This window comes from Mus caroli, chromosome 2 (genome assembly GCF_900094665.2).
Source record: "Mus caroli chromosome 2, CAROLI_EIJ_v1.1, whole genome shotgun sequence".
Taxonomy (NCBI): Eukaryota; Metazoa; Chordata; class Mammalia; order Rodentia; family Muridae; genus Mus; species Mus caroli.
In genome coordinates this window covers 28908221-28929939 of record NC_034571.1, presented here as the reverse complement: position 1 = coordinate 28929939, position 21719 = coordinate 28908221, and the positions used below count along the sequence as shown (strand labels likewise).

General features: G+C 47.3%; 1 protein-coding gene across 10 annotated transcripts in view; it reads left to right on the top strand.

Annotated features, from left to right (window-relative positions):
- Nucleotides 1-21719, top strand: part of Garnl3 (GTPase activating Rap/RanGAP domain like 3) — a 150180-nt gene that overhangs the window by 91899 nt on the left and 36562 nt on the right. For all 10 annotated transcript variants that reach the window (XM_029474022.1, XM_021156135.1, XM_021156136.2 and 7 more), the window contains 6 exons: nucleotides 6230-6305; nucleotides 6887-6985; nucleotides 9847-9950; nucleotides 15848-15956; nucleotides 18584-18629; nucleotides 19350-19456. In XM_029474022.1, coding sequence (XP_029329882.1) covers nucleotides 6230-6305; nucleotides 6887-6985; nucleotides 9847-9950; nucleotides 15848-15956; nucleotides 18584-18629; nucleotides 19350-19456 — 541 coding nt within the window. The remainder of the gene's footprint in view (nucleotides 1-6229; nucleotides 6306-6886; nucleotides 6986-9846; nucleotides 9951-15847; nucleotides 15957-18583; nucleotides 18630-19349; nucleotides 19457-21719) is intronic.

Sequence of the window (21719 nt, the reverse complement as noted above, 5' to 3'; positions counted from 1 at the left end):
TGTGTGTGTGTGTGTGTGTGTGTGTGTGTGTGTGTGAGAGAGAGAGAGAGAGAGACAGAGAGAGAGAGAGAGAGAGAGAGAGCATGTTATCACCTGATAATGCATAGGGAAATGATGGTTTGTTCATATTACCCATAACAGAAATGGAAGTATCATTTATCTAGTTGCTTGGGTCAAACTTAGTAAAATCCTAACTCCTCCATTTCCCTGACACCCAAGTCTAATCTGTCACCTCCCTAGTTGACATATCTTTATAAAATGTCTTAAATTCAAATGTGTCTCAGTGCATCTGTTATGAGCACTCGAGTGTGGTGGCAGCACCCACTTCATATCTAGCCTACACTGTACAGGTCAAATCTCTATTTCTCAATTTTTTTTTTTTTTACTAAAGGGCTGTTTGCTTGAAGAGGCAAATGTCCCTTGCTGATTACTTGGGAAGGGGTGAGCAGAGGTCATCATTCATGAGAGCTTTCTGAGAGATGAGTGGCCCAAGCATTCCCATTTAATCCCACAGCTAGAATCAGTTGGGAACATTGACCTTGACTCCAGTCCATCCTAGTGATAAACTATGAGTTGTGATGAATGGCAAGACCAAGAAAGCCTAGGAAGGAACAATGGTGATGTTCCTGAAAGATTAGCTGCTTAGTGACGTGAAGTTGGTGATGTGATGCCCATGTTTTATGTGTTCATGACTGTACAGACTGTTGTCCCCACAAGAGATCTAGTGTCCTGTGCTGTAGTACACACCGGGGGAAGCAGTGAACTGTGAATAGGCAGAACCCTAAAAATACAGAAGGCTGTCTGTCTTAGTGATAAACTCAATGACCAAGAGTTGGGAAGGAGCCAGGCATGGTGGTGAATGCCTTTAATCCCAGCACTCAGGAGGCAGAGGCAGGCAGATTTCTGAGTTTGAGACCAGCCTGGTCCACAAAGTGGGTTTCAGGACAGCCAAGGCTACACAGAGAAACCCTGTCTCAAAAAAAAAAAAAAAAAAAGAGTTGGGAAGGAAAGGGTTTATTTGGCTCATGCTTGCACATCACTGTTTATCACTGAAGGGAGTCAGGACAGGAACTCAGAGAGGGCAGGAACCTAGAGGCAGGAGCTGGTGCAGAAGTCATGGAAGGGTGCTGTTTATTACTGACTTGCTCATCATGGCTTGCTCAGCCTGCTTTCTTATAGAACCCAGGAGCACCAGCCCAGGGATGGCCCCACTCACAGTGAGATGGGCCCTCTCCCACAATCACTAAGAAAATGACTTGTAGCCACATCTTGTGGATGTACTTTGTCAAAGGGTCCCTCCTTTCAGGTGGCTCTGGCTGTGTCAAGTTGACATAATACTAGCTAGAACACTGCCCAAGCAACAGTATCAAGGAACTAGCCGTGGTGTTTTAAATAAGGCAATCTTTCCTCGGTTTCAATGATTCTTCTGGATTCATTGGGACTTTCTGCTCAGATTTCACTTTTCATAGAAGGAATATAATTTGGAATATTAATACCATAGATAAAATTAGAACTAGAGGGGCTGATGAGATGGCTCGGTGGTTAAGAGCACTGACTGCTCTTCCGGAGGTCATGAGTTCAAATCCCAGCAACCACACGGTGGCTCACAACCATCCTTAATTCGAAACAAAACCTATGGACCGGAGCCAGTGGGGATGCTGGAGTGAGCAGAGGGCTGGAGTGGGCAGAGGGCTGGAGTGGGCAGAGGGCTGGAGTGGGCATGCTGGAGTGAGCAGAGGGCTGGAGTGGGCAGAGGGCTGGAGTGGGCAGAGGGCTGGAGTGGGCAGGCTGGAGCGAGAAGGAGAAAGGGAGTGGGGATTAGAACTAGGGGCTGGAGAGGTGGGTCACCAGTTAAGGGCACTGGCTGCTCTTACTACAGAAGACTTGAGTCCACAGTTTCTAGCCTCCACACAGTGACTTACAACCATCTATAAATCTAGTTCCAGGGACATCAATGCCCTCTTCAGGTCTCCACAGGTACCAAACACACATACACTGCAGGCAAACAAATATACATATAAAATATAAATAAATAGATTTTTTTAAATTTAAAAATATTTTAACACCTAAACAAATAGAAATGACAAATGTGGCCTGTTTGTTTGTCCGAGCAGGACTGTGTCCTGAGTACCTTATCAGTTAAGGTATCAGTACCTTAACTCTCCAGTAGGCAGCTTTCTCCAGTGGCACAGACTGAACTTGGGACCTAGAAAACTCCCTACATCCCTCCAGATCCAATGCTCATGAAAAGCTGATGTGTTTAGTGACTTATTCCAAAGTGGTCCGTTGTGGGTTGGAGCTCAGTGGTAGAGCATTTGCTAACATGCATGATGGAGCCCTGGGTTCAGTTCTCAGTGCCAGAAGATAACAACTCAAAGTCATCTGTTAGGATCAATAGTCCCAGATCAAACTGCCTCTCCTAAGCTATGAGACAGCTTCTGAAAACAGATGGATGTTTTCTGCTCATCAAGGGCATCATCTGATAAGCCTTAGACAGCAGGTTACTTTAGGTTACTTCAGTAGATCCTTAGTTAGGGTTTCCATTGCTGTGAAGAGACACCATGACCAAGGCAACTCATATTGGGACATTTAATTGAGACTGACTTACAGTGTCAAAGGTTCAGTCCATTATCATCATGGCAGGAAGCATGGCAGTGTGCGGGCAGACATGGTGCTGGAGAAGGAGCTGAGAGTTCTATACCTTTATCCAGCTGCAACCAGGAGAAAACTGGATCCTCAGGCAGCTAAGAGGAAGGTCTCAAAGCCACTCCTACAGTGGACACACTTCCTCCAACAAGGCCACACCTCCTAATAGTGCCGCTCCCTGGACCAAGCATATTCAAGCCACCACAGAGCCCTAAAACAACTTTCCTGGAATGTCCACCTGAAGCAGAAGGTTCTATATAATTTCTCATTTAAAATAGGGCTCTTTGGGAAGTATTAATAATAGCTGGACAGCAGAAAAAGGAGATGTAGACCAGGTTCATCATGGCAACCTGGAATCATGCTCTTCTCCCTATAAGTGACCTTGAAGGATGAAAACCTTCTCATTCCAGGATACCTAGATAATCCCATCCTGCATCCACCTTGCCCAATGACTTTGTAGTGCTTCATCCTGGCCTGATAAGATGTTTCACAGCTCCATCCCCTCCAAGGCCTCAGCCAGGGTGCTGGTAGCATGCTGCCAGGCTCAGAATATCATCCCCATGAAGTTTCATAAAGTTTTGGCCACTGACATCTCTGTCTGCACTCTCAGCTTTGCTCAGTGCAGGCCTGTCTTGTGAATACTATGCTATTGGGAAGAGTCAAAAGCCAAAAGACCTTGATCCCAGGTCTGCTTGCTGTTTGCTTATGACCAGCCTTGGCCAAATCTCTTGTTCCTGGACTTCTCTGTGGCCTGTGGGTCCTTTCTGGTCCTAATAAGCTGCTAGCATACCTAATCCTTCTGTCCTCTGCTTACTGTCTATTGGCTCAGTTGGACCCAATGCCAGGCTTCTTGGAAGCCTCCCAGTTAGTTCCTTTTCTTCACTGGTTCTTAGAGTCTGTTAGCTGGACCAGCAGCAAGGACATCTCAGGGAAATCTTTTTGATGCAAACTTCCAAGCCAGATGCAAGACCTACTGAGCGTGGAACACTGGGCTGGGAGCCAGCTGTCTCCTAGCAACCCCTCCAGGGCTCCCAATGCTGTCAACCTGGACACCAAGTATAGAGGGCCACTGCTTCACTGCTTCAGTCTTCTTATGACTACTCCAGAAGGGCTGTCTGCTAGACTACACATTGTTAGCTGCTTTTTATGAGGGTTTAGAACAGAAGAGATGCCAACATCTTAGAGATGTGTGACTGCTGTCATCACTCCAAAAACAGAAGAAGAAACATGATGGTCATGGAAACTCAAAAGAGGTCAAACTCCTGACAGAACCACAGAGATTGGGGCTGAGAGATGGCTCAGGGTTAAGAGCAAATATGCTGTCCTCACAAGGCCTGAGTTATGTTCCCAGCAGCTCACTCACATAACCTCCTATAACTCCAGCTTCAGGGGATCCAACACCTCTAACCCCACAGGCACACCTGTGCTCATGTGCACTTGCTGACACACACCACACACACACACACACAATTTAAAATAATAAAAATAAACCTTTAAAAGTCTACAAAAAAAAAACTGTCAGAAACTGGCCCACTGATAAAATGCAAGTGTCTCCGTCCAGCTTTGCTGTTTTACTTGCTGCTTATGCACAGCCATGAGTCACACTTGCTCGTCTTCCCACTGTCCCCAGCCGTTTGTTCTGCTCTGCAGATTCAGTAGTAAAGTATGTGTGATCTTAATGGGAAAGAGATACATGTACATGTTCAAGATCAGAATTCCAGTGGGGACAGGGGTGTAAAGAGTGAGCAGTGCTGTGGTGGAGGGCTGCAGTGAGAGGCGGCCTCTCTGAAAGTTGCTGATGAGGCTGAGGCTTGCCTAGCGGGGAAGAGCATCACCCCCAAGAACTGGGAAGCATTCCAGGTATATGGTCAGGTGGAAATGCCCTCCCTATTTATGTGTCTATCTAGAAAGCCACTGTTACAGAACAGCATGCATCTGTCTCCCTGGTGTACTGAGGACAGAGGAGAGTTCAGAAGCACAAACCTCAGACCTGGGTTTTCAGATTCCTCTTTTCCTAAGTGTGTGCATATGCTGTGTGTGCATGTGTGGGTTCACGTACACACATATACGGATGTCTTAGGTGGATGTCAGGACTCTTTCACTATCCATCTTCTACCTTATTCATTGAGACAGGATCTCCTAATCAAGTGCAAGGCTCCCTGATATGTCTACTTTTGTTAGCCAGCTTGTTCTGGGGAATCCCCTTTCTCTCTGCCTTCCTGAACTAGGATGGCAGGCACCTTCACAAACCTACCAGGCCTGTCTGTGGGTTCTAGGGATCTGAAGTCCAGTTCTTTGGGCATGTGTGGTGAGCACTTTAATCACTGAGCCACCAGCTCAAGCTGGGCTCTCAGACTCTTACTTTTGCCATTCCACCTCTGAATCCCAGCATCTTGCCTTGACCTTTCACCTCTGGCCCCACTGACCCCCGACACCTTGACTGCCAACATTCAGAACCCTTCACTTAGTGGTGAATCAAACAGCCTTCTTGTATTGATATTCTTCCAACAATGGACTCTTTTATTATTAAGTAATTCAGACATACACAAAGTATAGATAATAAAATACAAATTACCTGCCTAGATTAAAGGCAATATCATTAGAAACCTAGAGTTCAGGGGCTGGAGTGATGCCTCAGCAATTAAGAGCATGTGCTGCTCTTACAGAGAACCCACATTTGGACTGACTCACATCCAGTAGCTCATAACTGCCTGTAACTCCAGTTCCAAGGGATCCAGTACTGCCTTCTAGCCTCCAAGGGTGCCTTTACTTATGTGGTGACTATAACCACCACATAATACAGCATTATAATGAATTATGGTAATACAAACACATAAATGAAACTAAGTCTTCAAAAAGTAACAGTTTGAGACCCTACTTCCTGCTCCCTGACTCCACCCCCCTGTCTACCTCTCTTCTCTAAAGCAGCTAACATCTCACATTGGCACTTATCATTTCCACAGGGTCAGATTGTATCAGTCGTCTGCATAGTTGAGAATTATAAACTCAGACTAGGAATAGCCACTGCTTGCTTGGCTTGCTTTGTCTCTCATTTGAACATCTGGGCTTGTTCAGATTAAATATCTTCAGGAATGGGGGAGTGAGCTTTTCATATAAATTGCCCACAATTTCCATATCTATTTCTAGAAGAGCCTACCAGACGTCGCCTAAGATTGTTATGTTTGGCTCTCAGTTACAATTAGCTCCTCTGCTCTTCTGAGAACTGTTGCTGTTGCATAGATCAGAACATGGTGCCAAGCCCATGGGTGCCTGTGGCCATTTCTCAGAAGCACTACGATGCCCCTGCATGGACGTAGCATCTTCCTGATCCCATCAGTAATGAAATTACAAATGGATTTGCTGATGGATCACCTCGTGTCTATGCTATGTTGTAACCTACAAAAAAAAAAAATGAGTGACTCTTGTTAACACTGGTCAGTACTGGGGCCAATGGGAGGAAAGAATCCCCCAAGTGTCCACTCTGCTGACCACAGTGATCCTTAATGGCAAACACTGTAGCTTATAACTAGGTGTGCTTTAGTGATGAAACTAACTGGTGTGTCTTTTGCTGTCTCGTTGTAAGGGCTCTGTGAATTTCAAATTTGGGGTTCTTTTTGCCAAAGATGGGCAGCTCACAGATGACGAGATGTTCAGCAATGGTGAGCAAGCATCCCCTCTGTACCCCCGCCAAAGGCAACCCTGCCTTTGACTGCCTTTCCCGCCACTGAAACCAAATGTCTGCTTGGGCTGGAATCTCCAATACCAGGAGGCCGTTTACGGAGTTTTGTAAGGTGGTTCTTGATCAGCTTCAGTCATATGCTTACCAGTCCCTGCAGTGGGCACTGGAGAACATAGCCAGGGGTTGTGGGGAACACACACAAGTTTAGAAATTCTGGTTCTACAGAGTGCACGGTCTTTCCTTGCTGCTTCTGGGTGAGTGACTATAAAGACAGTATCATCTTCCTATATTTGTGTCTTTCATGTTACCACCCTGTCTATCATTGGGCAGAGCAACAATAGCACCTTCATTCCTCAATACTGCATGCCCCAGGTCTGGTCCATCTGTCTGTTTGCCTTCCCTTGGGTTCCTGAAAATTACAAGACTTCCTTATAGCCCTTGGACAAAAAGTGATGTGACCTCATGCTTTGTTACTGTGCACATCAACAGCACCATTATCTGTGACTTCTTTATGGTTAGAAAATGAGGACCAGAGATTGACATCTGTGCCTTTTCTTGCAGAAATTGGAAGTGAAGCTTTTCAAAAATTTTTAAATCTCCTCGGTGACACCATTACTCTAAAGGGCTGGACAGGCTACCGTGGCGGTCTGGACACCAAAAGTAAGCATTCCCCTTGTCAAAATTAGTAACTTGTCAAAATAAGTAATTCTGTTACTTACACCCAAGAGAGGGAAACGTATGAACCAGAAACTGGAGAGACTGAGGATTTACGATCATGGTTATTGAGTCTATTTGTTGGCTTTATAAGACTAATCAGCCCTTGAAACCCATAGGAAGCACTAGGAGACACGATCAGCCAATACACAAATGAATGACATTTCCATCAACAAAGAACTACATCTGTTGTGGAATCTCATGAGGTTATAGAGCCTGGTAACATAGTCACAAGTGCAATTGCCTTAGTGAGAGTCACACAGTAAAGTTGCCTTCCAACACAAGTCTCCATTGTCCCATAGCTGCATTTACCAATGAGCACCATCTGTATGCCAGAACCAGGCTAGGCTCAACATGATCCCTGCCTTGCAAGGAGCCTATAGTCCCCTGGATAGCACAAGTACCAGTCACATGGGTGATGGTGATGAAATAGCTTGGCAATCAGTGCTTACAGGATTGAGTTGGCGCAGAGAGTGCCACGGGCACTTTGCCGACTCTGGGGATTACAGAAGACTTCTCTGGGGGAACTTGGGAGTGATGAGTGGGAACAGTTGGAAAGTCTGGAGAAAAGAATTTCAAACAGGGAGCATCTGTGGAGTCCCTGAGGCTGAAAGAACATGGCGTGCTAGAAACTAAGAGAATGGCTTTCTGGCTGGAAGGAGCAAAGGGACCAAGAAAGTTGCAATTCGAATGAGAGACAAAGCAAGCCAAGCAAGCAGTGGCTATTCCTAGTCTGAGTTTATAATTCTCAACTATGCAGATGACTGATACAATCTGACCCTGTGGAAATGATAAGTGCCAATGTGAGATGTTAGCTGCTTTAGAGAAGAGAGGTAGACAGAGGGATGGAGTCAGGGAGCAGGAAGTAGGGTCTCAAACTGTTACTTTTTGAAGACTTAGAGAAGAGGAGAGGTGGCCCTGCAGGGATTTTAAAGTCCCCTTGCATGTCACTGAGGTCCCCTTAGGGCAGGGAAGATAATCTAGAGGGAACAGGCCAGAGGAGCCCCTAGAGAACCAGATCCCACAGTCTAAATGGGGGCAAGGGGACAGCTGTCATGGCCAGGGAACAGCTGGCTGGCAGGGAGACAAGTGTATGAATTCCAGCACTGAGACAGAAGGCACAGGGTTCCATATTAGAAAGTGGAGATAGGGAGGAAGAAGGATTCTCACAGGGTCCCTGGGTCTCTGGCCTGAAGTAGCTGGTGGAGAGCTGGGTTGGAAGGGAAAGCCTGGGAAGCAACAGGTAGGTGAAGGAGACTAGATGGCAAGTTCAGGCTCTAGCTGAGGAGCATTTCCAGCAGCCTGGGTTTCTGTGTTAGTCGCTTTGTTTGATCTTCCGTCAAACCTCAAAGAAAGTCAGGCAGGTGACACAAGACTCTTGTAGCCTAAATGTGGCAGACTTTCAGTCCAGGCAGCCTGACTGCCTAACAGCTTTTCTTCCTGGAAGCACACACAGATTCAGAGCATGACAGCCATGTGTGAGGAGGGCTGTGGAAAAGCCTTGGTTACCAGCTTCCCCCTGACACGCTTTCTCATGTGTGTGATGTGTTCCTGAGCACCATGGTCAGCTCTCTGCTCACTGTAGGGGTCCTGAGTACCATCTCCCGAGCCCTCTGATCACCAGGTCTTCTGCCAGGTTAAGCACCTTGCAAGGACTATCTCGCCAAGTCTTCCTTGCATCCATTTTCAAATTATAAAACAGGATAAGAGAAAAGTGGGATGACTTATCAAAAGTAGCATGGGGTCTAGGGAGATGGCTCCCCTGGAAAAGTGCTTGACATGTAAGCATGAGGACTGGAGGTTAATTCCAGCACCCCTTTTTAAAGGCCAGGGGTGGGGGTACATGCTTGTAATTCCAGCACTAGGGGAGATGGAGACAGGAGGATTCCTGGAGCTTACTAGACAGCCACTCAATCCAAATCAGTGACCTCCAGGTTCAGTGAGATACTCAACTCAAATAAATAAATAAATAAATAAATAAGCAAGCAAGCAAGCAAGCAAGCAAGCAAATATAGAGGGGGCTGGAGAGAAAGAGGGCTCGGTGATTAACACCATTGGCTGCTCTTCCAGAAGACCTGGGTTCAAGTCCCAGCACCCACATGGCAGCTCACAACTGTCTATAACTCCAGTTCTAAGTGATCTAATGCCCTCTTTTGGATTCCATGGGCATTGCATACACATGGTGCACAGACACACATGCAGGCAAAACACTCAAACACATAAAATTTAAAAAATAAATATTTTAAAAATGTATTAGTCCTTAGTTCAGTCCACCAAGATTTGAAATAAGTTGCACAACAATATATAATTAACATATTGCTTTAAATCAAACAGCCAAACTTGAAGAAAAAATAAGGTGGAGAGCAATTGAAGCAGATACTATATATAGACTCCTAGACTCACCACACGTGTGAACGCTAAGTAACAAAGCTTTAAAAATCAGATTACAAAAGAATGATAAAGCACTGGGGAGTGGAAAGGAGTAACCCAGCCAGTGAGGACTCAGGCTGGTTCGTCTACCTCCAGAGCCTGCGCCTTTACTCACTGCACAGTTCTTCAGAACCTCACCTTGACTTTGTGAGCCCCACAGCTTGTGTGAGCTGTGCCCTTACCCCACGGCCACGGGAAGGGGAGGGACTGCAGCACTAGTAGGAGTCTCATTCAAAGTAAAGAGTTAACCTCAGGGGAGCCTCTCCTGCTCCCCACAACTGATAAACCAGGTCTTTGAGAGTGTACTGGGAGCATGCCTTCATCTGCATGCCCGTGTAAAACTCTGTGCCCACTGACTGTGTTCTTATGTTTTACAGATAACACCACAGGGATCAACTCAGTCTATACTGTGTACCAAGGGCATGAGGTCATGTTTCACGTTTCCACCATGTTGCCATATTCCAAAGAGAACAGACAGCAGGTACGTGTGATCTTGGGCTCTCTGAGGACACAAACCATCATGTGACTGGACATGGATGAGCACTGCAGTACTTTATACAATTAGAGACGAGGTGTGTTACCGTGAGCTCCACTTCAGTTACCAGCTACCAATTCAGGCACTTTTTAATGTCTGTGTGAACTGCAAACAAACAGGAAGCCTATTGGTACTGCCTCTGTCATCTTCAAGGCAGGATCAGAGATAGTAATGAGCCTGTGAGTGTACACATATATGTACTTGTACATGTGTAACTATGATTTTAAAGACTCTACGTCTATGCTGTATTGTCATAACAAAATACCTGGAGCCTGGGAACATTATAAAGAAGTTTATGTAGCTCAATGTTATGTTGTTTCAAGAACACTGGTATTCTGAGCTCTAGTGAGACCCTCAAGGTGGTTAGTATGTGGTACAGACATCGAAGAAATCACAAGGCATAGAGGAAGCATGAGGAAACCCAGGTTAGGTTACAGACAGGCCTAACTGAGCAAGAATGAACTCCCATGAGAAACATGTTAACCCCAACCAAGACCTTATCACCTCACACCAGGCTCCCCTCTAAAGGCCCCCATCCCTTAGCTACTCCACGCTTGCAGTCAGGCTTCCAGTACTGAGAGGTCTGCTCAAACCATAAGGAGACACCTTGCAGGCTGGTCTGTACTTAACATGTCTTCTCCCTGTGACTTCTCTCAGTGTACCTTTGGCCTTGTCAGAATAAGAGTCAGGAACATGAGATATGTTAGTATGCTAACTAGTTTTATATCAACTTGGCATAAACTAGAGTCATTTGAGAGGACAGAGCTTCACCAAATTGGCCTGTGGTGCATTTTCTTTACTGACAATCGATGTGGGGGCTGACAACACACTGAGCTGGTGGCCCTGAGTGCTATAAGAACACAGGCCAAGCAAGGCATGAGGAGTAAGCCAATAAGCAGCATTCCTCCATGGCCTCTGTGTTAACTCCTACTATGACGTCCTTAGATGGCAGAGTGTGATAATTGAAGCGTTTCCTCCCCATGTTGACTTTGGTCAGTGGTGGTTTATCACAGCAAGAGAAATCCTAAGACAGGTGGTTGTGTGGCATTAGAAGCAGTTTTCAGATTGAAGTTGAAGGTAACCATGGCTGTCTACATGGTCTGGCCATGCTGGGTTGTTCCCTCAGCATTCTCCTTTTCCAACCCAGAGGTTGGTCATTTTCAGAAGAAAAAAATCCAACCTGTTAGAATTTAGATACAAAAAATATACGGGATGCTGGGTTTGGTTTGGTTTGGTTTGGTTTGGTTTGGTTTGGTTTGGTTTGGTTTGGTTTGGTTTGGTTTGGTTTGGTTTGCCTGCATCTATACATGCACTGTGATGTATACACAGAGATGAGAACAGGGAGTGTGAGTCCCTGGAGCTGAAGCAAGGGATGTTGTGAGCCACCATGTGGGTGCTGGGAATCAAACCTAGGTCCTCTGTAAGAGCAGCAGGTACATGTAACTGCCGAGGCATCTCCCCAGGCCCAGCTACTAGGTTTTGACAGATGAGATCTGGAGAGTTATGCTTAGCTTGTATAAGACTCTTACCACCCTTTTATGCATTGAGAGAAGGCATCTCCATGAATAAATGTCACTGACATAAATGGAGAATTGTTCACCAAAGAAATACAAAGTTATAAGGGGCCAGAAAGGTTTTTCAGTAAGCATGTGTAATTCTAATGCTAGTAAAAGTATAAGCAAGCAGTGGGTCAGCGCCCTGGGTGATGCTGCAGTCCTGGCAGGTAGAGGCCCTCAGGAAGAACATGCAGGAGGGATGAAACAGTTAAGTGCCATTCTATGGTCTGACTGGAAGAAGTGGCTAATGGGAATCTTGTGGGCTGTGAAAACCATGAAGGCATTGAACTTGTCCTTGTTTTAGGAAGACTGTGCTCAGGTGTATTAAAACATGTGTGGCTCTCACATGTGTCTGAGACTAGCTGTGTGTAAGATGTCTTCTCTGTTTGGTTGGGAAGACCCATGTCTCGCTGCTAGGCCGCTTCATTGGAGAGGATAGACCACGCCATCTTCTCTGCTATCCTCAATGCTTTTGACCTTTTACATGTCAACAGCAGCATCAGAAAACTGATGTTGGGGTTGGGGTTCAAAGGTGGAGCGCTTGTGTAGCGTGTGAGGTGCTGGGTTCAAGCATCAGTGCCTGCACCCCACATACAGCACACACATATGTACAATGGAATGCCTTACAATCCTCTCTCCAACTCCCAGCAGTTTCCAGTGCTGCCTGCACCATATGACAGATGGAGCAGTAGCTACACATGAATAAATTATGTGCACAATCTTTTCAATATTTATTTAATTTTATGTGTATTCATGTGTGCCTGAGTGTATGTAAGTGTGCTGTGTGCACTAGGGAGTCCACAAAGGTCAGAAGAGGCAACAGACCCACTGAACTGACGTGACAGATGGTTGTAAGCCACAATGTGGGTGCTAGGAACTGAACTATGAAAGCAGTCAATGCTTTTATCCACTGAGCCATCTCTCTAGCTCCAATGATCCTTAGAAACTGACATCTAGTGGTTTGCTTATTTTCAAGGGTTTGCATTGTAGTGTATAGTTGATTCTGTATGTTTGTTTGTTTGTTTGTTTGTTTGTTTTTAATTATGTGTGTATACATATGAGTGCAGTATAGAGAGGCCAGAAGAGAGCATCAGATCCCCTGGAGATAGAAATACAGGTTTTTATAAGCCACAAATGTTGGTGCTGGGAACCAAACTTGGCTCTTCTGTAACAGCAGAATGCCCACTTAACCTCTGAGATATCTTCTCTCCATCCCTGTTGTTGTTTTTGTTTTTGAAGACACCACCTCAAGTAACTCAGACTGGCCTTGAACTCCTGATCCTCCTGCCCACCTCCAGAGTGCTCGAGTGCTTCATTACTCTCTAAATGTTTCATGTGTATGGGTATTTGCCTACATGTCTTTGTGCACTACATGTATACAGTACCCTCAGAGGCAAGAAGAAGGCATCAGATCCCCTGGAACTGAAGCTACAGGCAGTCATGAGCTGCCTAACGTGAGTGCTGCAAACTCAGTAATTCCTCTTAGTCACTGAGCCATTTCTCTGGGCTGATAAATCTACGTCTAATCCTTTGAGGAACCACATCATTTCCAGAGGGGCCACACCATGTCACATTCCCATCAGTAGTACACAGAGGGGCTGCTCTCCCTCACTCCAGCCACCCATGTGTTATTTTATACCGTTATCCTACTGGTTTGCATGGCTGCTTGTCTTGGCTTGCACGTCTCTGGTAACTAGTGAACTTGGGTGTCTTCTCCTGTGGTTATTACAGTCGACATGTCGTCTCTGGAGAAGTATCCACTTACAGTCTTCCTGTTTGTTTGAATCACGTTCACTATTGAGCAGTAGGAATTCTTTATGTATTCTGGATCCTGCCACGCCTCTCCCTCTCCTGACAGTATCCCTTGTCCCTAGAGGCTCTCAGTTGTGGTGTGCTCTCACTTTCTCTTTCTTCTGTTGCCTGTACTTTCAGTGTTACAAGAAATCATTGGAGCTGACTTGCACTCAGCTGTTCTCTACACCTTAGCTTTCTTATTGGTAAATGGGAATATATGCTATGCCTCAGGCGGGGACCAACTCTCTAGGAATTTATGGTACAGAATCGAGGACAAGAAGCATAGCCAAGAGCCATTCCCACACAGAGAGGACTAATCCACATAAGAATGACATCAGGGGCTGGAGACAGATCAGCAGTGACAAGCAACTGCTACTCTTCCAGATGACCAGAGTTTGGTTCCCAGCACCCACACTGGACAGCTCACAAAATGCCTCTGGGTCCAGGGAATCTGGTGTCCTCTTCTGGTTTTGGTAGACACACACACACTCACACACACACACACACACACACACTTAAAATTTAATGGAATCACAAAACTTCCGTGGCTGCTGAGAGAGAAAGAACACGACAGCTAATAAAAATCAAGGAGGCCTTCCTGGAGAAGGTGCCATTTGCCTAAGCTTAGACAGATAACTACGTGTGAGATGCTTGGCCATACAAGGCTAGACAAGATAAGCTGGCAAGTACAGACCATGCTTTGCGTATTTATTGCTATGCCACAAACCACTCCAGAATCTACCAGTTAAGATAATTAGTTGGGGGGGCTGGTGAGATGGCTCAGTAGGTAAGAGCACCCGACTGCTCTTCTGAAGGTCCAGAGTTCAAATCCCAGCAACCACATGGTGGCTCACAACCATCCGTAAGGAGATCTGGCGCCCTCTTCTGGAGTGTCTGAGGACAGCTACAGTGTACTTACATATAATAAATAAATAAATCTTAAAAAAAAAGATAATTAGTTGGGAGCTGGGCGTGGTGGCGCACGCCTTTAATTCCAGCACTCAGGAGGCAGAGGCAGGTGGATTTCTGAGTTTGAGGCCAGCCTGGTCTACAAAGTGAGTTCCAGGATAGCCAGGGCTACACAGAGAAACCCTGTCTTGAAAAACCAAAAAAAAAAAAAAAAAAGAAGAAGAAGAAGATAATTAGTTGGTTTCTTAAGGCTTTATGTGTTGATGACTCAGCAGAGAAGTCTTCGGCTGTCTCATGGAGGTTCTCATCCACTGCAGTCACCAGCAGCTGAGAACAGCAGCATCCTCAGTCCTCCATGACCTAACACAGGGACTCAGAGATCCAGGGAACAGCAGCATCCTTAGTCCTCCATGACCTAACACAAGGACTCAGAGATCCAGGGAACAGCAGCATCCTTAGTCCTCCATGACCTAACACAGGGACTCAGGGATCCAGGGAACAGCAGCATCCTTAGTCCTCCACAGCCCAACACAGGGACTCACAAGGATCCAGGGAACAGCAGCATCCTCAGTCCTCCAGGGCCCAACACAGGGACTCAGGGATCCAGGGGAACAGCAGCATCCTCAGTCCTCCAGAGCCCAACACAGGGATTCAGGGATCCAGGGAACAGCAGCATCCTCAGTCCTCCAGGGCCCAACACAGGGATTCAGGGATCCAGGGGAACAGCAGCATCCTCAGTCCTCCAGGGCCCAACACAGGGATTCAGGGATCCAGGGAACAGCAGCATCCTTAGTCCTCCATGACCTAACACAGGGACTCAGGGATCCAGGGAACAGCAGCATCCTCAGTCCTCCAGGGCCCAACACAGGGACTCAGGGATCCAGGGGAACAGCAGCATCCTTAGTCCTCCAGGGCCCAACACAGGGAAGCATAGGGACCCAGGGTAGCAGCAGTTACTCAGTTTGACCAGATAGATGGTCTTATATGGAGCTAGCAAAGTGGCCTGTTCTATTCTGCTGGGTGCAATGTTACTGGCATAAACCACACCCGCTCACTGCTCACACATTCTTTGTGGTAGCTTTCGTGCTTTAGGGGCTATGTAGGTATAAAGAGTACACAGTCTCTATCTCTGAAGCTGTCTGGCCTTTTATACAAAAAAAAAGTGTCAACTGCATATCTAGGAACTCATTTTGGAAAGACAACTAGGGTCAAATTAGATAGAGCCATCTTGGCACTAAGTATGAACATTCAAATGAGCTGAGGAGAGTCAGAGGTGTAGGACAGGTGTAGGACTGGGTAGACTGTTTGAAGCCCATGTGCATGTCTCTCCCTCAGACACCCTCATGACTGCTTCCTGAGCTCCTTTGGGCCCCAGAACAGGGCAGGGTATAAGGAAGCAACGGGTGGAGGGAACGTGGGCCTTCAGGCTGGTGAGGAGGTTTGCACTAGGAGAGGAGCCCGGTGGCTTGTCAAGGCCACATGAGATCCGGCTGTGCAGTGGCTGTGGTGGTTTGCTACAGTGTCTTAACTGAGTGACCCTTGTCAGAGCAGCTCTTCTCACCATGTCATTTCTCCTCCTCACAGGTGGAAAGGAAGCGCCACATTGGAAACGATATTGTCACCATCGTGTTCCAGGAAGGAGAGGAGTCCTCTCCCGCCTTTAAGCCTTCCATGATCCGCTCCCATTTTACACGTATCCTGGGTCTTCATAAATGCTCCTGCCCACCAGCCTCCTGGGGCCTCCCAGGACGTGTAATAGGCAGTGTGACACCCACCTGAGCGGCTAGTCTGACACCTGCCACCGGGCAGTGTGCCCAAGTGCTGCGTGTTTCCTTCTTGCCCACCTCTGAGGCAGCGGAGAGGAGTCCTCAGGGACTGTTTCATTGTGTTTCTCAATTTATACACACACAAGATCCCTTTACCACACCCTCCACTACCCTCCCATTGTTCCCCTCTTCTGACCACCCCTTCTTCCCAACAAGGCCCCTCTGCTTTCTCACCTGTGTCCCACCTGTGTCTAACCAGGGATGCGGTTAAAGCCTAGGCAGATGGTCATTTATTTGAGTGAGGGCAGCTTACCAGTAGCTACACCACTGAGAAAATGACTCCTTTTTTTTAATTATTTATTTTATGTATGTGAGTACACTGTAGCTGTATTCAGACACACCAGAAGAGGGCATCAGATCCCATTACAGATGGCTGTGAGCCACCATGTGGTTGCTGGGAAATGAACTTAGGACCTCTGGAAGAGCAGTCATCCACTGAGCCATCTCTCCAGCCTGAAAATGGCTCTTTGTACCCCAGCAGCCATTAACTGCCTATAGCTCTTCAGGGAGGGGCGGGGCTTCAGGAGCCCCTTCCCATCCACAGTGGGATGTTGATGGGCCCAGGCCAGTACAGGTGGGCACTGAGTTTGCAGGTCAGATGACAGTGTTTTCCAGCTCACTTCCGGCCTGCTTCCTCAGACCCCTGGGTGCTAGGATTACAGGAGCATGCGACCACACCCACATTGACTTTCAGAATGCCTCCTCTTTCCTCAGGAAGTCTGTGAAGTGAGGCGAGCTTCCTATTATGAACTGTAATGAACGATTGTGAAGGATAAGTAGTAACCCCTCTGGGAAGTGACGTCAACTATAAAATCTGTTGCCTGCCGCATGCCTGTAGTTCCAACACACTGAAGGCCTGGGCAGGAGACTCACAGGTTGGAGGCCAGCTGGGGCTACATAGCAAAACCTTGTCTCAAATATGAGTATATATATGTGTGTATATATATATATATATATATATATATATATGCATGCGGACTGACACCTGTAATGACAGCACCCGAGAGGCTGAGGCAGGAGTTCACTGTGAGAAATTATTCTAAGCCTGATACTACCTGCTAAGTTGAAGTATGCTGCAGCATGGTAACATTAACAATGTTACCCACATCCCCTAACCCTGCCCAGCTCACTGTCTGTAGATGCCAGCGGTGGGGCTGGACCTCTCAACATTGCTCAGCCAGACAACCCCAGGGCATGTGTTCGTCCTACCTGCCAGACCTCAGTCATGGCCCACTTACCATGGTTACAGGCGAGGAGAGCCAATCTCGAGGCAGCGGCTCAGAAGGTTGGCCACAGTAAGGAAAGGACATCTAGTGGGCGTTCTCAGAATGAAGTCGAGTCTCATTACTCCTATTCCCTGAGACCCCGGTAAAAATACCGGGAGACAGACCACTGCGCATTAGGTGCCTGCCGATAAAACTGACTTGTCTCCTCAAGTCAGACAACAGAGCTCACAAGGAGGTTTTTAAAAGTTGAAATGGCCAAATTTCTCCCACAAGGGTAAGGGTCATAATTAAGGTGAAGACACACCCTCCTTGGCTCCTCCTACTTACAGCATAATGTCCCCCATTTATTGGGCTGTGGCACTAATATTCCCCTTTTCCTGATGACAGAAGGCTTCTCTAAGTGAAGCCCAGAAGACAAGGTGGCTGGATAGCTAGAGACACTTTAGGGCGCTCCCTATTAGACATTCTCCACACTGACCTGAGCACATATGCAGGTGGTCGGTGTGACCTCATCCGGCAGAGTACAGGAGTGTTACTGCCTTTAGCCCCAGGCAGCAGCAGGGCTGGAGGTGAGATGTGAGGGCAGGCCAGAGGAGCACTATTGGGTGCAGGCAATTGTGCTGCTATTTGATTTATTTTTAAAGAGTTGTATTGAGATTGAAGCCCATAACATATCCTTTATCCTTTTTTCTTAAATGCTGGTGGAAGCCAGGCCTCCCACGTGTCCCGAAAGTGCTCTGCCACTGATCCACAGCCCGAGCCGTTCGTTGAGCTATTCTGGACACTTTGGGCTTCATCCCAAGCACAGGCGCCTCTGCTCAGAAGCTGCCAGCAGCTACACTGGCTTGGTCTGTTTTGTCTACCAGAGGCAGGAGGAGAGGGAAGGTGTACAGCAGAAACATTTCAATTGTTTCCCCGTTTCAGAACGTGTGGTGAAATAGACGAGTAGCCCGTGCCAGGAGCTGCTCCTCTGGTTCTCTGGCTGCTTGACTGTTCGGTGGATTTCCTTATACACTCCTCTGACAGCTGTGGAGGCTTCACCTAACCTTTTCCCAGTATAAGACCACACAGATGCTAACACTAGGCCCAGGGCTCCCCTGTGTGTGTGTCCCTTGTAAAGGGGTGGAGTTTTGTCCCAACTTCAGAGCAGTAGGTGCCTAGCCACAGGGAGGCCTGCTCAAGAGCACTTCTGCAGGCAGGGCTCTCAGGTTCGGCTGTCAGGTGTGAGCATCAAGGATGTTGATGAGTTGCCTTGACTGTCCCCACAGATATTTTTGCCTTAGTGAGGTATGACCAGCAAAATGACAATTACAGGTAGGTGAAGACCTTGTCTCTCTTCTTGCTCTAATTCTAAAATTTGTGTCATCAGTCAGTATTGGCCCTCAAACGACCCTGATGTGCTTGCTTCTGGGGTTCATTGGGTGTAATCTCACCTTCTAGAATATTCTGTCTCTCTCTTCAGGGAAAGATCTTGCTCCATATAGTATTGCTATGCACAGTAGGCCCAGGGGTCAAGGTTAGTTTGGTGTTTGTATTTTACAGGGGAAATTGTCTGTCTGACCTTGGTCAGAGTGCCCCTTGCCTGCTGTCCTTCTGTTTCTCAGAATGAATTTATTAGAAGGGTCCTGTGAAAGTACTGTCAAGTTCCACCACTTAGGGGTAGAGGGGTCGCACCTCAGCTCAGTCACTTACTGACTTTGAGGATTTGTGAAACATGTCTGTCCCCGGGTACCTTGAGCCTAGTGTAGAGTAAGAACAGTCACCTCTGGCCTGCTCAGCAAGCTGTGAAATCCAGAGCACCCTGCCTGGTATGCAGCAGCTGTTCACTACTGGTTTTCAGTCTGTCCACAGGCTGGTGGGTTAGACCCTAAGGCTCGGCTGCTTTCCTAGGAGAGAGCGCTCAGAGGTGACACAGGCTCCTCTGGAATGAATCTTCCTCGCATATTACATAGGTCTCTGAACATATTGACTTGCAAAACTGTTACCGACCTTTGAAGAAGAGAGCTGAATAACTCTGGAATGTTCTCTACATAGGCTGAAAATATTTTCAGAAGAAAGTGTGCCACTTTTTGGCCCACCCTTGCCATCCCCTCCGGTGTTTACTGACCACCAGGAATTCAGGGACTTTTTGCTTGTGAAATGTAAGTTGTCATTTTGAAATGTGCTGTTGTTTGTTACAAGAATTTGTTCTCTATACTCTCCCAGGCCACTGCATAGGGAAGTGTTGTTAGGCCGTTCACATTCGATTCATCCATTACCCGTGTTTAGTTTCTGGTAACATTGGGTAGGCTTTCTTCTGGGTTCTCATCTGCTCCTCACATCCTGCCCAAGGCTTTGCAACTTATCCCTTCACCACGCCGGTGCCACAGGCCTCTGGTCAGCCTGTGTGCCCTGGGGTTCTGATACCATCATTCTGAGTCTCCATCATTATATATGTGTGTCTTTGTGAAGGGGTAGGAAGCTATGGTTATGATTCACACTTAGGGACAGAGAGCTGCTGGGATGTACGAGTGTGCAGGCAGATGGGTTGTGCATGGAGTGAGGAGAACCTTCCCACCCCAGGCCGCAAGAGCTGGAGAGCCAGTGCGCATGCGTCTCAGCTCACTGCTGCCTCCCAGGGCCTGCCTCTGAGCTCTCCTGTCTGACAGACATGGGCCACACCCAGAGCATGCCTGGGCCATCAGGACCTACTGATCAGCATCAAGTCACTTGGCTTCATCCACTGCAGACTCTTCATAGAAGTCTAGTCTGTCAGCCCTGGAGCTCTGGCAGTGCCACCTAGTCTGTGCCCTCTGCAGCCAGCTCCAGTCTCCTGCCAGACACAGCAGGGGCTGCAGCTGCTTTGCTGGCATCCACCTGCCCCTCATACCCACACACACACTGTCTAATTCTGTCACTGTTGTCATGTAGTTTGAGAGAATTTGGAAAAGCTCCTGTCCTCTCATTGAGTCCATCTTGGTTACCTGGCCCCAGGGTGGCATCAGTTGAGCCCAGAACCTCACAGAATCCCACATCAGTACACGCTACTCAGCTTCTAGTCTTCAGTTGCCTTCAGAATTGGCCAAAACTAATGCCGCAGGCCAAGCAGGTGCTGGATGACATATTTTCCTTTCTTTGTATTCTCTTGTAAAAATTAATGTTATGTGTGTGTGCTTGAGTGTGTGTATGTGCTTGTGTATGTGGGTGCCCTGGAGGCCAGGAGAAAAGGCATTGGATTCTTCCCCTGGAAGTGAGGTTATGAGCTGCCCAATGTGGGACTGAGGATGAAGCCCAGGTCCTCTACTAGAGCAGGAAGTGGGGTGTTTTGTTGTTTTCTTTTGTTGTTTTGTTTTTTAGTCAAAGTCTCATTATGTAGCCCTGGCTAGCTTGAATTTACTATATAAACAAGGCTGGCCTTGAACTCATAGATCTGCCTGCTTCTGCCACTTTTGTGCTGGGATTAAATGCATGGGCCACTAGCAGCAAGTGCTTCTGAGCCCCTGAGCCCTCTCTCTAGCCTCCTGCCCATCTCAGTGGCACTTGAAGGGATAAAATGTCACTTAATTCCGGTCACCAGATACATCCTACTCTCAGCCAAGCTGGCTGACAGTGCTCGTCCCTCTGGGAGCCCCTGCAGAAGTCTCCACATGCTTCGCAACTTTCTCCTGGGGACAAAGCCATTAAGGGCGTGCAGCTGGGTGCTCCCACACCATTAGCTCCCAGCTTTGGGCCACAGCAAGGTCTAGGGAGAAAGCTCTGCCCCCAGCATAAGAAGCAGCAGACTGCAAACCACTTGACAAAGGTGATGATTCTGTTCCTTTCTGCATTTTCAAAACATCCAGACCTAGAAATTTTCATGTGATTCAAGCCCAGGGCATCAAATAGGAAGCAAGGAACAAACAGGGAGCAGTCATTGCAGCCAAAGGAGCGAAGGAACCAGGCCCAGTAGACAGGTGTTCTTGTCTATACCAAGTGATAGCACAGCTGGGACCCCAGGGCCTGTAGTGCTTTAACCCCAGAGTATTTAGAGGACAACATTGGGGACCCACTTGCAAGTGGAATCCATACATCAAGATGGAATAGCAAAAGTAGGCCTAGGAGTGGCACATCCTCAGCATCCTAGGGAGAAATGGAATTGGGTTGAGTTGACCTGATAGTAAAGCTTTAAATATAGCTTGGCTGGGCTGGGAAGAATAGCAGTGCTTTTATTCCTAGTAAGCTGAAGGTAGAAGCAGAAGGATCTCTTGAGTTTGAAGTCAGCCAGGGTACATTGTGAAATACTGTCTTTAAAAATATATCTAGGTTGGCGAGGCATGGTGGCGCATGCCTTTAATCCCAGCACTCGGGAGGCAGAGGCAGGCGGATTTCTGAGTTCGAGGCCAGCCTGGTCTACAGAGTGAGGAGAGAGAGAGAGAGAGAGAGAGA